At 41.7% G+C, this 20,283-nt stretch overlaps 1 protein-coding gene across 2 annotated transcripts in view; it reads right to left on the bottom strand.

The window, feature by feature from the left end:
• Positions 1-295: 295 nt before the first annotated feature.
• LOC131679148 (nuclear pore complex protein Nup153) overlaps positions 296-20,283 on the bottom strand; it is a 38,803-nt gene continuing 18,815 nt past the window's right edge. The window contains exons 4-9 of one of the 2 annotated variants that reach the window (XM_058959781.1): positions 18,367-20,274; positions 17,408-18,309; positions 12,805-12,930; positions 12,444-12,584; positions 10,446-10,513; positions 296-3,226 (exon numbers count right to left, since the gene is read on the bottom strand). In XM_058959781.1, the coding sequence (XP_058815764.1) occupies positions 3,145-3,226; positions 10,446-10,513; positions 12,444-12,584; positions 12,805-12,930; positions 17,408-18,309; positions 18,367-20,274 (3,227 nt within the window). In that variant the 3' untranslated portion in view covers positions 296-3,144. The remainder of the gene's footprint in view (positions 3,227-10,445; positions 10,514-12,443; positions 12,585-12,804; positions 12,931-17,407; positions 18,310-18,366; positions 20,275-20,283) is intronic. The other variant, XM_058959790.1, reaches the window with a different exon arrangement.

The raw sequence follows: 20,283 nt of genomic DNA, 5'->3' as shown, positions 1-20,283 counted from the left end.
GCCTAGTCCCTCTAAACCAACAGACAGTACAACCAGTGGAAAGCATACGACTAAGAAAACGAACAAAAAGTTATAATCCGTAGACGCACGGAGCAAATAAGAATGTCTGGTCGTACAACAGACCTAAAGGATAAAGAAGATTTGTAATTTTGTAATTGTATTGAGCACGACATCCTGTTAGTACAGACTTTGAATCAAGTCAAGAAAGATAATGGTAAACTAAATAGCCCCGCCCTAAATACCAAACAAATGGGTTGTGATATTTCCACAGATCTGTGATGCCATACCTCATAGATAATTTTATTATTTTTATTGTTCTTTTCTGTTGATTACTTCTTTTTTACTAAACAAATTCCGTTCTTCTTTCACTTTTTCCTGCAGTTTTGTAATTTAGCTGAATAAACCAATAAAATAACAATAAACATCATTCCCTGGCTGTATTCGAGTTCCATAGCGTAATTTACTCATGTTTTCTCTCGTGGCTTGCCTTCCATCAATTTTCAGTACGTATATTAAAATAGTTCGGATTTGGGTGCACAAAAATGGTTTTTGTTATTTTTTAGATGGAAACTGAATAGGTTTGAAATCGAGCATGTAAACTTATGAGCATCAAACTACAGATTCAGATTGATAAGGAACTTATTCTACCATACGACAGAAGACAAGCAGAGATTTTCTCGACTGTAGGAGTATTTTTCCAGTGTTACTTTTGTGGTGAATTTGGTTACGATTTGATTCATCGTCGTTTGAGATGCAAAATGTTACGGGATTATGCCAAAATCAGCGCGAATTTGCTGTTATTACTATCACTTTTTGCAGTTTCTAATTTGTTATGATAATTTGCGCTTTTGTGTATCTCTACTACCAATTGATGTTTATTTGAGTTATTTTTGTTCTTCTGCCTGCCATTAAAAAGGAGAATTGGCGTGTAACTTCTGTTGATGGCTATATTCTTAAATAAACTAATTTTTCTTCTTTCTACAGAGTAAATTTGAATCAATAACAAGATTTCCAAATGGACCACAGTTTACCCCTGTCCCTAGCAAATGCATGGTAGAACCCTTAGTTAATTAGGGGCTCATATGTGCGTGTGTGTCAGTGTATGAGTGTGAAATTTTAATGCGTGTAGTTGACAAAGTTGGAATCAAAGCTAGGGTAAGAATAACGCTGAGGATGTCCAAAACTTTCAGCATCCAGGCTGAAAGGGATATATCATAAGCTTTTTTTTCGGACCATCAATAGAGTGCCAATTCTCCTTTTTCAATATGTCACAACCGAACTGTTTTCGGTGCTGTTTCAATGTCTACCATCGAAGTATAGTAGCTTATCTTAATAGTTAACTTCCCTAAAGAGCGTGCGTCCAGTGTTAGGGTTAAAACAGTGAGAGGCGGCCACATCTTGTTCGTGTTTGATCTCAGCTAAAAAATGTATGCACTTCCCGAGTTGTTCAACCGGATTTCAGCGAACAGAACAATTGCAGGGCTAGTACAATGATCCTACTGGCATTATGACTAATCCTACTGATATTACGAACCCAGCTCGGAAGGTTCAGCTTAAATCAAACCACGCAAACGAAAAATGATTTAGCGATTGGTAGCTACCCCTCACGATTTTCCTTAACCAGATGGACTGCTAATCTGATAGAATCTATACATTGAAGGATGCCTGAACAATATCTTAGTTTAACAATTTTTCTTTTTCTCGTTCTTTATAACGTGCGTCAGTATTTTCACAAGTACTCGTAAGTTAGTATTAGTAAACAAAATATAAAAAGTACATCGTTCAGTATCGTTCTCTGTGTAGGTATGTGTGCATGTGTTTGTGAGTGTCTCATAAGTTTTACAAGGATTTAAAGCCCTTCGCTCTCTCCACTTTCCCGTCTTCTTTCATACTTCCAATCGGAACGCAATTGCGTCTTATAATAAATTACAAAAAAGTAAATAACAAAAAAGGATTTATTTGTCTATCGTCATCCTTTTCGCCCAAGGTGTACAATACGCAAAAATGTAAACAGACTACTAATTATACTTTCTCACCTGGTAATTTCTGGACTGGCTCTCCCGTTACAATGTGCCTGCGTCTCCAGCTGGCAAGTGGCAAGAGTTTCGTTTGAGGAAAAAAGTCAATCGATTTCTCGTTTCAATTTATACACATTCACATTCACACGTGTGTCGCATTTTTTGTTTGTCTCAGTGTCTCTTCTCAATTCAATTATTAAAGCATCCTACAATCGTACTATGTTTAAGCTTAAATAGTTTTTTTTCTCGTTATAATTACAATGAACCCTTACGGCGCTTATTTCCCAATTTGGTTCATCATTGTCTAGGCAAAAACCTATGCCCAAAACAATCAGTTGTAGTTACGAATCTCGAAATTCACACTTTCTTTCTTTCTTGCTGCTAGACTGCCTTTTTACTAAGGGTATTATTCCTATATTTAGAGTTTGTTTGTATTAGCAAAAGAGTCCTTCCCGGAATGGCAAATACACCCGCTTTTCACACGCTGAATACTGTCTCTTATGAAACAATGTTTATTTCCTTCTGAGGGAGAAAAGGCATAATTTCCTCGATTTACTATACAAAAATAACATCGCATAATGTATGAGCCATTGGACCGGGAAGCGATCTCTCAGGAGTAATTATTTGCAAATTTCCTGCTTAGTCTGTAACTTCTAGTCCGAGTCGAAAGGTTACATTTCATTCTTCGTTTCTTATTGATCAACACTCTTCTTCTGTGTATCATTTTACTTCCAATCGGGAACACACACTATCAGTTCCCATTTTATACCTGCTGTTGATAGAGATGGCGGGTGGTGGTGGTGGAGTTGCTGCTACTGCTGGCCACCATCGTTGGCCAGTTTGCGCTTGAGGTCCGGCGAAATGTATCGGAACCTGGATTTGTCATAGTTGAGCGGTGGCAACATATCAGTCCCCGTCTTCGGCGGCACCGAGCCGCTCGTATTTGTCACAGTCGTTGTTCGAGTTGAATGATTGTTTGTAGTAGTATTATTGTTGTTACTGTTGCTATTCTGACCGCCCTTTGTCCACACTAGATTTGCGTACTTAGTACGAGCAGATGCTTTAGCAGCGGAAGTAGTAGTAGTACTGGCGCGTTTGAAAGTTGCTCCTTGACGACGTCTTGCTCCTACCGTGGCGTTATGCGCCGGGTGGCGCGGATTTTCCTGCGGGTCTGCTGTTGCGTTGTTTGTCCAGGTATAGTCGTGGCTCTGTTTGGGGGAAGAGAAAGATTAGACGTCGCTTAAAATCAAAGTAGAATGTTTTAGAAATGTTTGTAAATTAATTTAAATCATTTCGAAAATAAAAATGGGTTTCGAAAATCAAAAACAAAAAAAAACATCATTGATAAAACGGGTTCCAAAAATCGTACATCAAATCAAACACAGCTTTTACCAAGTTTGCAGCTCAGTGTTTCGGTAGGAACATTTAAAAGATGATCATTTAAAAACATAACAGTGGTGCCAGCACATACATAGAAAGAGACTTCCCACATAATTTTGAACGGAATGAAATTTTACTTCTGCAGTATCGAAGATTACTGTCTTCTACGAATCATATTTTCGGGAGTGTGTCATTTGGATTCGTCTTTTGGCATAAGGTCGTTTGGCATAATGGACATTTGGCATAACGGTTATTTGGTATAATGATCATTTGCCATAAATTTGAGAATTGATCACACTAAAAGTCATTTGGCATAACGGTTATTTGGCAAAATGGTCATTTGGCATAATTTTAAAAATGGATCATACTGAAGGTTATTTGGCATAATGGACATTTGTATAATTTATTTTATCTCCAGGATAACGGCCATTTGCCATAATTTCTAATTTTGCGATTTTGCGTAGGGTCATTTGCCATAACAGACATTTGGTACAACGGACATTTGGCATAATTTTGCTAAGTGATCTCACTGAAGGTCATTTGGCATAACAGTTAAATGCCTAGTTTATCGGATGAATTACCCATAAGGTTAAAGCTGCACTAAGCAAAATTAATGTGTTGTTATCCATTACCAGATATAGACTATATTTCGAGAGAATGCATTTTATAATTGATTTTGCCTTCTTTTAAATATAAGCAGTTCTTTAACTTTCATTTTTGAAATTTTCGTTCAAGTGCATTTTTGCAATTATGGATTATTTGTCTATGACTTACGTTTTAGTATAGTGTAAATTTTACAGGCCTTTGTTGAGACAACGAACTAGAACTGCGATTCACCAGACGTATGTTTTGTTTAGGTTATCATTATTATGATCGCTCTTGGAAGTGGTTCGCTTTGAAAATATCTATTCTGGGTGTTTATAGGTTCTATAACATTCCCCCGAAAATCAAATCCATGCAGCTTATAAGATCATTTACTATTGTTTCGATTCCGATAAAAGGAAAAGAAAATAACGATTCTACGACATTCCCCCGAAAACCATTCCCCGGCAACTAAAACACCGAAGTTTGTTTCCCCAGAAAGAACTGTTCTCTAAAAAACTAGCTTCTCGAAAGCAATAATTCGTAGAAAACAATATTCCAGAATATACCCTTTCCCAGAAAACCACTACCCAGAATGAACCAATGCCCAGAATTTCATTCACCAGATATATCCATTTCCCAGATTTTTTGGTAAGATAAAGAAAACACTCATATTGTTTTGAATTGCGAAAAATATTGATGAAAATCAATAATATCATTCCGAATGTTGTCCATCTCGCTCCCTTTGAAGAGTGCATTGGTAACAGCATTAGACAATAGCAGTCTTTTTAAATTTCTTTTCGTAATGTAAACATACATGTAGGACAAATCTTAGAATTTAGCACAGGTTTGTTTTGAGAGCCATTTGGTAACAATCATCGAAAGCGGTGACCCCCTTCCTAGAATCCAAAAGAATAAATTATAATCAGTGATGTATTCCGCTTCCTTCCTGTCGTGGACTCTGGGTATTGATTGGGATTACTCTGATTTCCCGGTTGCTGTCGGCTGAGAACACAAGTCCACACCCCCTGTTTCGTTGTCTTTGGAATAACATTCGTTCGTGGTATTAACATCAATAGCCGCTTACCAGAAACATAAGAGTTGATTCCTTCTTTCACACATGAGCAGTTCTTTGGATTTGTATACCAAATAGCCCTCGCAAGAAAGCTGGAAATCCACTCGGTTGCTTGGTTTACTTAAAATTAGGAGCTGATTCCTTCTTTTAAACATAAGCTGGTGTTTTAATCTGTATACCAAATAGCTCTCGCAAACAAATTGGTAATCCACTCGGTTGCCCGGTTTACTCAAACATAGGGGCTATAAATTAGTTCAAGTCCGATGGAGCAACATCGATGTTGGACAGCACGCGACTTGAAGCGATGTAGCGTAGCCACATTAGACGTATATGTTATTTATTAATGGGTAAAGAAGAATAAACTAATTAATTTTGGTTCAAGCTCAATTTTAGTACTATTGGTAAACAACAAAATAAATTCATTTAAATATTTAGGTAGTTGCCGTTATGCTCAAACATTTGAGCTACATGCCAGCTCCTTACAACCTACATAAATAACATTCGCTCGGACGATGAACATTATTGTGAACATACAATCAAAATACATAATATATACAGGAAAGGATATACGCTAAAAATCCTGGTAAATAATATCTTTATCACTACATATACCTACGCCAAACGACCGTTATACTAAATTATTGTTTTAACATAAAAATATTTATACGGAAAGACCTTCAGCAGTAATACGGTTAAAAATTATTCCGAATTACCTGACTTTTCGCACAGTCTTGTGCTTTCCTGTAGTTGAAAAAATGGCAAATGACCTCCAATATTATCCCTTCTCAAAATTATGCCAAATGGCCGTTACGCCAAATGACAACGCAAAAATTATGCCAAATGGCCGTTAGCTTAGCTTAGCTTTGTTGACCGCTCGTGAGTTTCCCAAGATTGATCAAAGCCTGTTTAAATTGCATATTGAACCAATTGTATGATACTTGGGAGTAGTTCATCACACTCAACGTGCAACCTAAAGAGACAAAGATTATAGTATGATCAATAACGTAGATGGCCACGCCCATGCAGGTCAATTTTGGGATGGGAAGCAATGTTAGTTCAACGCTTGTGACTATTATGACCGAGGAATTATCTGTATCATCCACAAGTGTCGCAAGATAGAAAATGAATCAGGATATATTTTGGTAGATATGGTGATTTATCAAAGTGTTCAGATGTGCGACCTTCAGTAGAAATATGAATACCGTTCGAAAAGGCAGTTTAATAATTATTCTACAGCGTTACATAAAAGGACAAAGCCACGTGGAATATAATAGAAGTGTGATCTTAGTAATATGTACGAAAGTCGCTCGCGATCGATTTCCGAGAATTCGAAACGAGTAATTTGAACTCCGAACAGCCGACCATCGGGAGTATTGCTTCTTATTAACACTTTAATGATCATTTCCAAAGTTTTCAGTACAAAGCAAACGTCCAAAAAGTAAATGAATGAATGTGAAGAAATTCACTGCAAAATATTAATGACAAGTTGGCATCTCCACTCTCCCTATCAGACACGTTTCCATAATTGGGTTGAATGCCAAATTGCAAACGACATGTTTATTATGCGTAATAGATATAGTAAACGTGTTACTATGTTTTAATTGCCGTAAGGTTCTACTGTATCCATTTTGTTGGCTATTTTCGGCAAATTTAAGACTAAGAGAAACGAAAGCAATGAAATTGAGAGACGGATAGGTATTCTAGAGCGAATCAGTTTTCAACTTGGAACGGAAAACTAGGACTAGGTAGGCTCATATGGACATGATCGAAAGGAAATGTGAAGAATCCTTTGCCTTTTGCTAAGTAGGAGTTGGGCGTTGCACCCAAGTCTACCGCATGGTATTTGATAGAACATAGCTCATCATCAGCGTCGGCGGTAAAACATGATGGGCTCCATCGGCGGCCCAGAAGAAGTATGGATGGGAGAAGAGCAATACTGGCAAAGACCGACTACCATATGAGCGGATAGAATGACGCAGAGTACTGCACTAGTTCGGGCAAGCGGAGGTCCCAGTCTGCCCGGACTGCCCAAGGTGTAGATGAAACTGCCGAACACATACTGTTCGTATGTCATCGGTTCGACGTCGAAAGAAGAGCAATGCTTGACGTCTGTGGCTGGGACACAACCCCTGATACCCTTATTAAGCGGATGTGTCAATCGGTGGAGAAGTGGAACGCAGTTCTGGCTGATACCATCCAGATTGCCAGTAGGCTACAGGTAATCTGGCGAACCGAGCAACAGACGACGGCCACGGCTAACTAGTGATTGGTTAGCTGGAGCAAAAAAGGCCAAGCGCAAAAAAGGGAGTGAATGGTCTGTTCATGCCGAGGCAGGTTTGGCGCAGCGAATGGCAACCGCGTAAGGAGTAAACCCAGCCACCCCGAAGCAAGACAGAAGAGTGAGTGTATAGGCGTATAAGTGGACTGCATCATGCCAAGACGGGAGGGTCGTAGCGTAGTATGTTGGAACTTAGCTATCGATGCCTCATGGCGTGGCAGAGGAGTGAAAGGGTGAGCATCCAAGTCAGTCTCACACGGCATGTTAAGGGTGAGCATAAAAGTCAGCCTCACAGGTTGGTAGAGGCTAGCACAAAAGTCAGCCTAGCAAGGAATGAAAAAGGTGAGCACACAAGTCAGCCTCGCATGGTATGTCAGAAGTGGGGCCTAAGAAAAATGTCCCACATGGGATGCCAGGGGGAGTGACAAAGGTACAATAGAGTGGCACGATTGAGAGTGAATCAGGTGATAGGGTGAGCACCCAAGTCAGCCTCACATGGTATGGGTGGGGCGAGCACAAAAGTAAGCCTAGCAAGGAAAGAGTAAGGTGAGCACACAAGTTAGCCTCGCATGGAACGTAAAAGGTGAGGACAAAAGTCAGCCTCATGTGGGAGTGTTTGAGAGTGAATCAAAATGCGATTGAGAGAGCACCCAAGTAAGCCTCATACAGGATGTATGAACGCGTGAGTGAGAGTGAATGAGTACATTTAGTACAGCCATCCCCCCAGAAGTAATACCGAGAGGTAGTTCCTGGGAGGAATGATGGCGGAGCCCAATGGAGTTTAGTCGGTATTAATGGCTGGTCACCATTCGAGTCCGACACGCCCCCAGTGCACCCCGTGTGGTAGATTGGACCCTACCAATATCACGTGTACTGGGCTAGGACATAAAGGTCTTCTCCATTGTAAAAAAAAGAGTACTGCACTGGATAATTTTAATGAATGGACTAGGAGTGCGATTTAACGAAGTTTTAGCTCATGATGGTCCTATATTTCCTGACAGAGTGAAGTTCTGGAATGTTGAAATGTTTACCACTGTTCAGAAAAGCAAAAGTAGTACAAAGTTAGTGTCATGAGACCTCAAGATGTCACTTTGGGAGATATTCGTCAATGTAGATTTGTCGGTAGACGGCTCCACTCAATAAAAAATGACTTATTTTGACACATCTACAGTTTGCTTGCCACATAAAAAACTTTTTGTGCAATTTGACAGCTTCATCTTGGGCCAATTCAATAAATTTCCTACATGAAAGTTTGTTTTTTTAATGCGATTTTTAAACCAAAGCTTTAAAAGTTATACCTTGGCGTGGAAGAGCCGGAATATTAATATATGCTGTTACTTAGTGTAGAATTAGATTCATTCTTTATGACTATTGAACAACCGCCAGAAAAAAACCTAAGACATTGGTACACAATCGGGAATAGAGAATCAGAAAAGGTGACTATATGTCAAAGATTCACTCAATACAGAATTGATCAAGATTAAGATACAAAACCTTAAGGTCCGTTCAGGTTAGGTCTTCGATACGGAGCAATACCTAGGGACTCCTAGCATGTTGTTAGTCGTCTCTTGCGACATGGGAGCAGGTTCCCAGTGGTACTATTCTTAGCTGAGATAGTGCAAAAAGATCTTAGCCCGCCAGACACCACATGACCTCGTTATGCCAAATGGCCATTATCCTGGAGATAAAATAAATTGTGACAATTGTCCGTTATGCCAAATGATCTTCAGTGTGATCAATTCTCAAAATTATGCCAAATAACCATTATGCCGAAAAACCGTTAAGCCAAATGTCCGTTATGCCAAATGACTATGCCAATTGACCCAGACCCATACTATCAATAGTAACCAGTAAAAGCGCCATTTATCGCTATGAGTGCGATTCTCTGTAGATGGCAGAATTTCGACTTGATCGTCACCACATCATCCCTCTGCTACCACACAAGACACATTAATGGATGTAAAATTGTTTTATAAATCCAATAGGGTGGGTGCTCCTATAGTTGAGGTGTACCAATAGTTGCAGTAGTGGGTTATACGCCTAAGGTACCAACCATCAACAAATATTTTTTTTATCGATTCATCGCACTAAAATTATGCGAAAATAAAACTGTTATCCTTGAAATTTGCTCAAATAACCATTGAAAAAAAAAATGATTTTCTTTGAATTTTGAGCTCCCTTGCACCTATAGTTGATAGTGTACCTATAGTTGCAAGTTCCATAAGAAAGCAATGGGATTTGCAACAATAGGAACTGAAATTAGCGATTGCACCACTATTGGTACATGTGTTCCTATAGTGGTACAAGCGGTTTTGAATACACAAATTGGTTACTAAACCACCTATAAATTATTCCTATGAAGTAGGGAGTGAAAGTTTTCGTTTAATGTATTAACATTGCCCATAGGTCTATTCATCGATTTTTTATCAAAAGTTTTCCTTAAGTATGCGACTATTGGTACATCCACCCTATATTTACTTGAGTTTGATATCTCATTTTTTCCAAAAGTTCGTTTGAACTGGGAGTATCGATTGCAAATTCAGCTGTTGAAACAGAAAGTGAAAATTCCGCAAAGGGATGGTAGAGACCATGACTTTACTTTTTTGTGGACTCAATGTGTATCCCGCTTTTCGTTTCTAAACTACCTTATAAAAGGGAGTAAACCGCCCCATAATTCTACTCGCCTTTTCCTCTTCTCATACATTTTCTTAGTCTTATTTATATTCTGGATTGAAAGAAAACACAGACAACGCAGTATCAGTTTCTGAAAATGTACATGATGACACGCAGATAACGTTACATAATAACATACAAAATTACTAAAAAATCTCATACATTCTATACGTGTGAAATGGCCTCTAAAATGCTAGATAATTTTTGGTATGAGTGTATACAATAAATACAGTAGTTAATGTGTGTAACACAGCTTTGCAATAATGTTAGCAACTGACAAGTGTTGTTTGTAGGACATTTCCTAGTATTAACGGGGAAACAATGTAAACACAATCCTTTTATTAGCACACTACAAACACTAAACAGCTATTATAGAGCTAACGGAAACGATAGATAATAATCGATGAATCTGATAAATGATAATAATGGTAATACTTACGCGAACGGATTCTGTTGTGGCATAGCTCCGGCGCCAAACTGGAATGCCGGTGCGGCAGCGGGTGCGGCCTAAATTCGTACACAGATATACACACCCCGAGAGGAAAGCAGGTTGGAAGAGAAAAAAAAAAACAAAAATACGAAATCGAAGATGCACTTTTTAGTCGAGCTGTTCGTATGGTCGAGTAATAGGGGAATAGGGATAAGAGATTTACTATGTGTCAGAAGGAGCGCAACAGTCACCAAATAAGATGGAAAAAAGCATTTAGAGAAATAATACAGTTTTTGCGAGTAGAGAAAAATGTGACGGGGCAGTGTGTGGTGATTCGCCGATTGACGAGCGATGTGAAATGAGACTGATGATAATCACATATGTATGGAAGATGGTGCTGATAAAAGATGCATCGTGCGTGTGGCGAAAAAATTAATGCAGTCGTTACCAACGGAGAAAAACAGTTTGCACCAAACTACTCACCCGGATGAGTTGTGGAAATTAAAAAAAAATGCTAGCGTGAACGTTGTTGAACAAACGGTAGATGAGCGACCTTTTTTCCAATAAATGCATACTCTAGGCGTATGATTGATGCATTCATACAGCCTCTCCTCAAAGTGAAGCGTTTCCCTTCACATCACAAAAAGCAGAGAAGGAAACAAGGCTCCCAATTTATAAGAATTTTAGCCAATAATGTAATTCTAAGCTTTATGGCTAGTTTTCAAAATTGTTTATTTAAATTTAAGTTTTTCAAATTTATTGGATAACTGTGCTGAGTTCCTAGCTCTGGATTGTACATCGCAAATATTTTAAATAAAATATAACTCTTCGTCATCCGAAACAAAAAATCTTTCATAGAATTCATGTACAATATGAATAATAAAGGTTCTAGAATACAGCCCCATGTATTTCTACCTAGAGGGCTCTGTTGGAGCTTACTAGGACTATTTAATTTTGATCGGTCTATAGTTACAAAAAGTCAGCACAGATCGATGAATAATCTCATTACCCCATTCAATGTTACTGCACAGTCAGTCCCCATAACTACGAGCAATATGGTTTTTGGTTTGCAAACATGTTAACTCTGACAGATCCTACATGCCCTCATGATGCAATTTCATGTATTACTTTAAGAATTTCTCGTTATCTCTATCACGTCTGACTCAAACCCGGCGAAAGTTGATAGCAATGTTCAAAACAATTTGGGAAAGGGAATTGTAAAACTAAAAGGCTATAGGTACAAAATCTTAAGACGGAAACGGGGATTGTTACTGTAAACTGAAATATTAGGTTCGAATCAGGTCTGTTTTTATAGAGAAATTACTGAAAATCGAGGTTGTTAACTCGCTGTATGTTGAATTACTTGTCAGCATTCGTTTGCTTACAAGAATAAAAACAAGACAAAAGTCGTAAAATTCAAAGCTTCGTATAAGTGCAAAGATCTATAGTTATGACGACCTTCAATAAATTCTTACTTCTTAACTAGCACAATTTCATAACTATTTGATTTCAATAACCCTCTAAAACCAATTACTTAAAATTAAAACACTTGAAAGTGCACTCCAACGCCAAAAGTCGTAACGCCCCCTTGCACGTAGATCTACCTGTGAACCTTGGCAAATGTGAACACGCCAAATTCGTTTTGTTTCACCTCGTCCTGTCTCATACGATGGTTACCTAACCAATGGTACCCTGAGCATGATCCAAATCATAGAACGTTTCAAGCCACACAAGGTTGTTAGTAAATGTGAATGTTAGATAGTGCAATGGTGCAGTTTTTCATCCATCCTACATAGTTAATGCAACACTAGGGCAACCAAACCATGCTACCGTTCGACACGAGCACGTATGCAAATGAGACTCAAATGACCACGCGTGATTACCGGTGTAATATATGCAAATGGTTATGGGAACACAGCCGAGGCCACACAACAATCAACAACGTTCACGCTCTTCCAAGTTTACAAGCCAAAAATGAGTGACATAAAACGGTAAACTTGCACATACTTCCGCCATTCCGCTGATTCCGATACCGGGTACGGCTGGGGATGGCGAGCCGATACCACCTCCGCCAAAGTTGAAAACTCCACCGACGACACCACCGGGATTGGATAGGTTCTGGTTACTTCCAAAGGTAAAGGGAGCCGACTGTTGGGCCGACGGATAGCCGTGCAAAAGGGAGAAACCGCGTAAAAGGGAAAAGAGAGTCATTAAATCGGAACCGGGGTTGAAGAGAAAGTGATACAATATTCTATATTATTTTGCAGTCAACGCTAAGATTACTGATAATAATTGATTTTAGTATCAAGGAAAAACTACGGAAAGTTATTTGGATTAAAGGAGGTATTGCAGCAGGCAGGGTACTCACCGATTGCCCAGGATTGGATCCGGCGGTGAAGTTGAAGCTGGGCGCTGAATGTGCCGAGAAGGAGAACGGTTTTGCACCGTTGTCATTGTTGTTATTGTTATTGCTGCTCGCACCAAACTGGAAGGGCTGGAAAATAAATACAATTTAATATAGCAGTATCAGAAGGTGTAATACATATTTAACATTCAGTGCAGCTTTCGCTTGCTCCACAGACATCACACTCAACTCTTTAGAAAGATTAATTAAGGAGGTTCAATTTTTTTTATATCTGTTGCTCGAAGCATGGAACAATCGTTCAACTAAACAATGTTTTCAAAAACTGCCATTTTCATTTTGCTTAGGAAAGCTTAGTGTTAAAAACATAATTCACAGGCTAAAAGCTCAAGACCATCTTCATGGTGTCGATTTTGGAAATGTAAAGTTTCATCTCGCTTCTTTGTGAAGTGATTGAAATTGATATAGAAAATGTGATTAGACTAGAGGTTTGTTGTATTTTAAAACTGTGTTCTCAGGAAAAGGAGATGAATACAATCCTCTACCATCTTGCATTATTCATAAGTGTCGTTTGGTTGAAGACTTCATTCGTATCTCCTTTCCTTAATGTTTGTATGCACGGTTTTGATTTTGCTAAGAATGATCTCGACTGTTTTGAGGTTTAGTTCTTGGTATCAGATTTTACCGGTTCCTTTAACCTCTAATATATTTATGTAAAAAAAATCCAGTCTCCGCCCATCTTCGACCTGACCAGAAAAATGCCGGATCACAGGAAAAAATATTATTATTATTATTATTTAACAGGATCACAGGGAAAAGGTTTTTTAATCATACAGGCTTTAAACTTGTTTGCTGCAATTGATTGTCGATTTGAGATGTAGTAGACTGCTAAAGCGACTCCTGACGATGTTTTAGAGGTATCCGTGTACTATTGGTTGTTGTCCTGGTATTTGTGAGTAGGGGTAGTTACCCGTATAGTCGGGTACTGACTATAGTCAGCCTTTTTGAAAAGTCATGTTCAAGCATTATCTTCCACGTACCCTGCATAGAAATCCAAAAATAGGTAATGAGTCCGCAAGTTATATTCCCGAAATTTATACAGGGTTTGTCACATCATAAACTTTGTTCCGTCGTTAATCATTTTTTTTTCGAAAACCGCTTTTATATTCAGGCAACGGCGCAGTCTGCTAAACAGTACATGGAAGAGAACCCTACAGGCGGTATTGCAGATCTTTGTACCTCGATAATTATTACACTCTAGTTTAAGACTCGTCTTCTGGTTACGGCATATGAGACCATCCAACCAATCGGAAGCATTTCATTTTCATCCCACGTCATCCCGATAGCGCAGTGGTTTTCTTCCTACAGCCGGTCATTCCCGCCTTTTAGAAGTTCGGCCGTGAGTTCGTCCTTCTCTAGTCGACGTCCGTCTTTTGCGATTGCAGTTAGCAAGTGCGGATTTTGTCTAAACGTTGTGAACCTTTTCCAGCTTCTTTACTGCTCATCTTATTCGCTACCGGAACACGTCGTTTTTCAACCCCACTAACATCTTTATTCACATGTCGATAGTGTTCCAAGATATATCAACGCGACGAACAAATACACACCGTACCTCTTCCTTTTCCACCGCTGAACCAACCACGTTCAGGCTATTCTTATTCTTTTACAGCTACCAATTCTGCCCATAATCGCAAGTCAGTCCCATGTTCTATGGGATTCCCTATCTACATGGGACTGACTTGCGATTATAGGCAGAATTATCGCAGCCTCCCATTTAAAGAGCACAAACTCATGGTAATCGTTGCATTCCTTTGCACGCCAGATCTGTAACACATGTAGTGTGTACAGCCCGCTATGTGTGTTTGACATAGGTTGTCCGATAGTATGGGGTTGTTGTTCAACAGCCGTGTCTGACGTCCAGTTCTCTGGTGCCCTTAACGACCGGAACCCGTCGCGCACTACTCAACTGGTTCCCGGCGGTGGACCCCATCTACACCGGTGGCGGAATTTCTCCCGCAGCCCGAATCATGGTTTCACGGCGGCTTTATAGTGGTGTCTACTTTGTTGGTCCCTTCGTCACTTATACTCGTAACTACTCTGTTGACAGCATGCCAAATATGCTCGTTGTGGCACATCTTTTCGACGATATTGCCAACTGTCACACCAGACATACCCCTCCGAGCTTTCTCGAAACTGGGATATTCGAAGACCACATGTTCTGTATCGATGTCTCTTACACGTTCACAGAAACTAGGCTAAGGGGGTAACGAAGCATGTACAAACCAATCCAGGTACTTCCGTATGCATCCGTGCACTGACAAAAACTGTGTCAAATGGAAGTACACCTATTCTATTCACCCAAGCCGACACATTTAGGATGAGTCGATGGGTCCACCTTCATTTCTCCGCGTTGCCCGACTCTTGCTACCACTTAGCCAACAAGTCCGCTCTGAGTCTTCTTGCATTTCGTGCATTCCTCCACTGGCAGCATTTCACGTCCTCAGCCAGAGTGATGCAGATGGGGATCATCACGGAAATTACGCATACCGCCTCCGACGATATCGTTCTGTACGCTCTCGCGACACAATCAGCCTTTAGGCGAAACGTGGTTGTCGGTTTCGTCTGGTTCCTCTTTGTGTAGAGCGCAACAGCCCAGGCCGGTTCGCCTTATCTCAGTATTGAGTATTGACGTTAGTTGTCCTCGCATCCTTCTCACATACACAGTCGACATGGTTATTGTAATTTAACCGATCCTCGACCATCACACCCAGGTGCTTCAGCGCACGCATCGGTGGGACTAAGTATCCCTGAAAGCTGATCAAAACGCGCTGGATTTTTTAAGGTTGCTAGCCTGCACTACCTCCGTCTTGTTGTGAACCAGCTGCTACTTGGCGTCAACCATCCAGGTTTCCTCGACGCCTACTGTCTCTGCCGTCAACATATCTACCTCCTCAAGAGTCTCACCGGTTATCGTCAGGACAACATCATCTGCTAAGCCGATCTCAACTCCGCTGGGGTACCCGCATTCTGTGTAGCGCTATGGCGATAGCCACTCAGTTGGCGCTATTGAATGCGTTCTTCACGCCGATCGTAGCCACGGCGCAGTAGCGATTACCTCTTCTCATTTGCTTCAATGTTTTCTCCGCGCTCGCGACGAGTGTGGGGTTGGCGTCTACCGTCGAGATCCCTTTTCGGAATCCGAACTGCGTCTGCGATAGTCCGTTCTCACTTTCAGCATAGTTCTTCAGCCTGCTGGGGAAGACCCCTTTCCAGAAGGTTACCAAGAGTATCCAGAAAGCATATAGGCCGATACGATGCTGGATCTACTGGTGGCTTCTCTGGTTTTGTCAGCAACACCAGCTTCTAGATCTTTCATTTATCCGGAAAGTAACCTTCGTCTAGGCTTTTGTGTAGTACTATCCTGAGCATGTCCTAAATCACCAGGATCGCGGTTTTCAGTACCACGTTGGGGATACCGTCCGGACTGGGAGCTGCCTTCGCTTTCAGCCCTTTCGCCACTATAAGAAGCTCGTCATTGGAGACTCGTTTGTCACCTGCATATCTACCGTCTGTATCAACGGTGTACGGTGTAGGCGGCCATGCGGTTGGGTCGTGCCTCTGGAAAAGACCGTTCACGATAATTTTCAGTTTGTCAGTGCACATTTCAGCTGGCGTCGATGGACCATTGATCATTGCCATCACGATACGGTAAGCGTTGCCCCAGGGGCTAGCGTCTACCTCTCTCCACAGCTCCTGGTAGCATATGGACCTACTAAGCACTATCTTACGTTTAAAAGCGGTTGTAGCCACCCGGAATGTTCCCTTACACTCCGCTGACTGCCTCAGATCTTGCTATCTAAAAGGTTCACCAAAAGATCCTTGTCGAAATCCTTTCTTTTCCACTTCCGCTCGCCAGTCCTCTCTCCACGTTACAATGCTATTACGCCAACCAATGGTGTAGTGGATCGCCTGGTGGTCGTTATGCGTGTATTGCTCACTAACTGGCGATTCCATGTTTTCAATCAACGACGCACTCCCGGTCGTATTTACGGAATGTGTTAGCGGAACCTTCGTTGTACATCCTTAATTCCAGCTTCACCAAGACTTCCAACAGGCTATAACCTCTTGCGTTGGTCAGCCTGCTACCCCACTCGACAACCTAAGCGTTAAAATTACCTTCTATAACAACCGGCGTTCGTGGAGAATCGTGCGTAGAAAGAACGTCACTTCTCTAAATTTTAGGCGAACTCAGTGATATTGGTCACTAAATAATCTAGAACTTGTTTCTTTTCGACAGGTGCTTAAGACATTACTCTGAGTGCTCGTCATTTTTTTGGCAACTACTTAGTTATTTAAGATAGATCTGGGCATTTGAACAATTAGAATTACTCAATGTATAGTAAATCTTCAATCAAATAAGGTAGCGTAAATTCTTTTTTTCTGCATTAGTATCGCAAATACTTTGTAGAACTATTGATAGCGCACATTTTTGCTTTTGAAAAATCATGCTTGGTTATTTTGTTGAAAAAATATTCATAACATAATATCAAATAAAGAAAAATAGCAACTTGCTGCAGCAATAAACTGAGATAATATACTTTTAACTTACCGCCGCCGGTTGATTATTTACACTGGAGCTCGAACCGAACTCGAACGGCTTTTTCGGCTGAGGTTCATCGGCAGTGGGGCCACTTGATGCCGGTGCCACTGGGGCACCGAATGGACTACTTGCACTGGCTGCGCCTCCGAAAACTGTTGGTGCGGAACCGAAAGGCGGTGCTGCTTGATTTCCTCCGGTCGAGCTCGTGGACGAACCGAACGCTGGCACTGCCGTTTGACCAAATATCGATCCGCTGCTGGCACTTGTTGATTGCGAAGCCCCACCAAAGTTGCTGGAACCAAAAGTGGCCGTATTGTTACTGTTACTAATTGTTCCGAATCCACCAAATGACGACGAGCTGTTGGCCGTCGATTGCGGGCTGCCGAAGATGGATTTTGGCGCAGAACCCGCACCGAACACTGGAGCGGTGACGGCCGGTGTGGGATTGCCCCCACCGAAAGTAAATGCAGATGTGGATTCTGCTGGTTTGGGTGCATTTACTGCTGCGGAGCCACCGAAAGAGAATCCGGAAGATCCGGCAGCTGCAGTACCACCAAATATCGAACTTTCCGCTGTGGAGGACGCCGAACTGCTCGCTCCAAATGTACCAAAGGTTGGTTTGTCGGAAGAAGTCGCAGTTGCGGTGGCTGGCGCCTCAAAGATTGAAGCTGGCCGTTTTGTTGACTGACTACTCTGACCAAAGACGAAGTTGGTAGCGGTTGTCGACGAAGTTGCATTGGTATTGGTAACGCTTGAAGTTTCCGTTGGTTTCACTACAGTCGAACCAAACGTGAACGAGGGAGCAACGGTTGCTGTACTAGTTTGCGCTGCGCTACTAGCCACAGTTGATGCAGTTGTCGAACTAAAGCTGAAGCTTGGCGTTATTGATGGACCGGCTGGCTTCTGGGCACCTACAATAAAAAATGACAGTCATATTATTACATTTAAAAAAGGATATAACAGCATACCGCCAAAGATAGGAACACTGGGAACGATAGCAGCAGTCGCAGGCGTAACTTTAGCAATCGCTGCAGCGCCAGTCGACGTTGTTGTCTCAACTGCTGTGGAAGATGTTTTTGGTGAACCGAATGAAAACATTCCACCACTGTTTACTGCGGTTTTGGTCGCACTTGCCGCTGCTGCTGATGTTGAGGGTGAACCAAAGCTGAAAGGAATTGCGGATGTTGCAGAACTGGAAGAGACGGCCGATATCGAACTGAGTGTGGGAGCCGTGATAGGGTTCTTTGTTTCCGCCCCGCTTGTTGCAGAAGTTGTTGACACAGTTGATGAAGGTGCTTCGGTAGATTTGCCGAACGTGAAACCTGTGCTTTTGAGCGATTCAGAGGATTTCGACGCAGAGCCAGCAGCAGCTGCTGACGATCCAAAACTAAATCCACTGGTAGCCGTTGTAGATGTGACCGTCTCAGACTTTTTAGTTTCTTCAGTCACTGGTTTCGCGCCAAAAGAAAAGCCACCAGATCCAAATCCACTAGACACGGCTTTTGGTTCGTTACTTTTGACTGTTTTACTATTGTCTGTAACATCGGAAGAGGGAACACTAGGCTTTGAACCGAAACTAAATCCACTTCCGGTAGTTGAAGGGGCGACACTGGGAGCCGTCGTACCACTGCCGAATGTAACATTTGAGTTATCTTCAGTGCTGCTGGTAGCGGTAGTTGTTGCAACAGCTCCGAAGCGAAAACCACCTGTTGGAACCGAACTAGTTGAGCTTGCCGGAACTCCAAAAGTGAATCCTGTTTTCTGTGGTGCGTCTTTTCCATCCGCCGATGAAGTTGTTCCAAAACTGAACGTCGATCCAGTGGTACCAGTAACCGCGGCAGATTTACTTCCAAATGAGAATGAAGGCGCATCGACTGGAGTGGATCCGGGTTTCGCTTGCTCACAGCAAGCACACTTCGATCTGGAAGCTTCATTCCGTGTCAAACATGCACTACACTCCCATTTGTTACTGGACTGCTGCGCTGCCAACGCTTTGAACCCTTTATCGGAGGTAGTTGATGTAACAGGCATCGTAAACATTGACTTTACCGCAGCCGGCACAGTTGCAGCACTTGTCACGGCCGTTGCTGAACCTGGTTTCAGCTTTTCGCAGCATACACATTTTATCTTGTCTGCATCGTTTCGAGTCATACAATCGGAACATTCCCATTTTGCAGACTGTTGCGCAACGAGCGCCTTAAAGCCACTGTCAGATGTCACAGGAGCCGACTTACTAGCAGTGACTAATGCGAACCCACTCTTCGGTGTTTCGATTGCTGCAGTCTTAGCACCAGGTTTGGGAGTTTCGCAAGCAACACATTTAGTTTTGTCTGGGTCGTTCCTAACCATACAAGTATCGCATTCCCACTTATCGGAACCGGTCAGTTTAAAGGCGTTTCCAAAACTTGCAGTGGTTGTGACAGGTGTCACAGGTTTCGATAGGGCATCCAAGCAGCTACCAGATTTCAGCTCTGGTATAACTGGGGCTTTCAGTGCATCCAAGCAGCTACCACTTTTCAGAGGTAATGGTGTTTTCGCAGGAGATGTCGCTGGCGCCGGAATTGGGTCGACCGTTGTCTTCGGCTTGGCCATCGAAGGATCAAACTGGATTCCAGTAAGTTTGGAGGAGTTTACTCTCGGACTACTTTTACCGGCACCGATTGGTTCCGGATCGCTAAATTTAAAGTGATTCTGCACTTTAGCTATGTTTGACGCCATCGGAGATGAATCGGTCGGTAGAGCAAGTTTTGTTGGCGCGGAGAATTTATATACATTGTTACTATTGAATGGTGACACACTGGTGGGGCTGCTCTTACCACTGTCGTAGCCGCTACTCAGGCTGCTGCGGATGGTTGCGGTCTTCTGTTGAGGATGATCTATAAAAA

The sequence above is a fragment of the Topomyia yanbarensis genome, chromosome 1 (genome assembly GCF_030247195.1).
Source record: "Topomyia yanbarensis strain Yona2022 chromosome 1, ASM3024719v1, whole genome shotgun sequence".
Taxonomy (NCBI): Eukaryota; Metazoa; Arthropoda; class Insecta; order Diptera; family Culicidae; genus Topomyia; species Topomyia yanbarensis.
The sequence above is the reverse complement of the archived record's forward strand: the minus strand, read 5'-3'. Positions and strand labels throughout refer to the sequence as shown.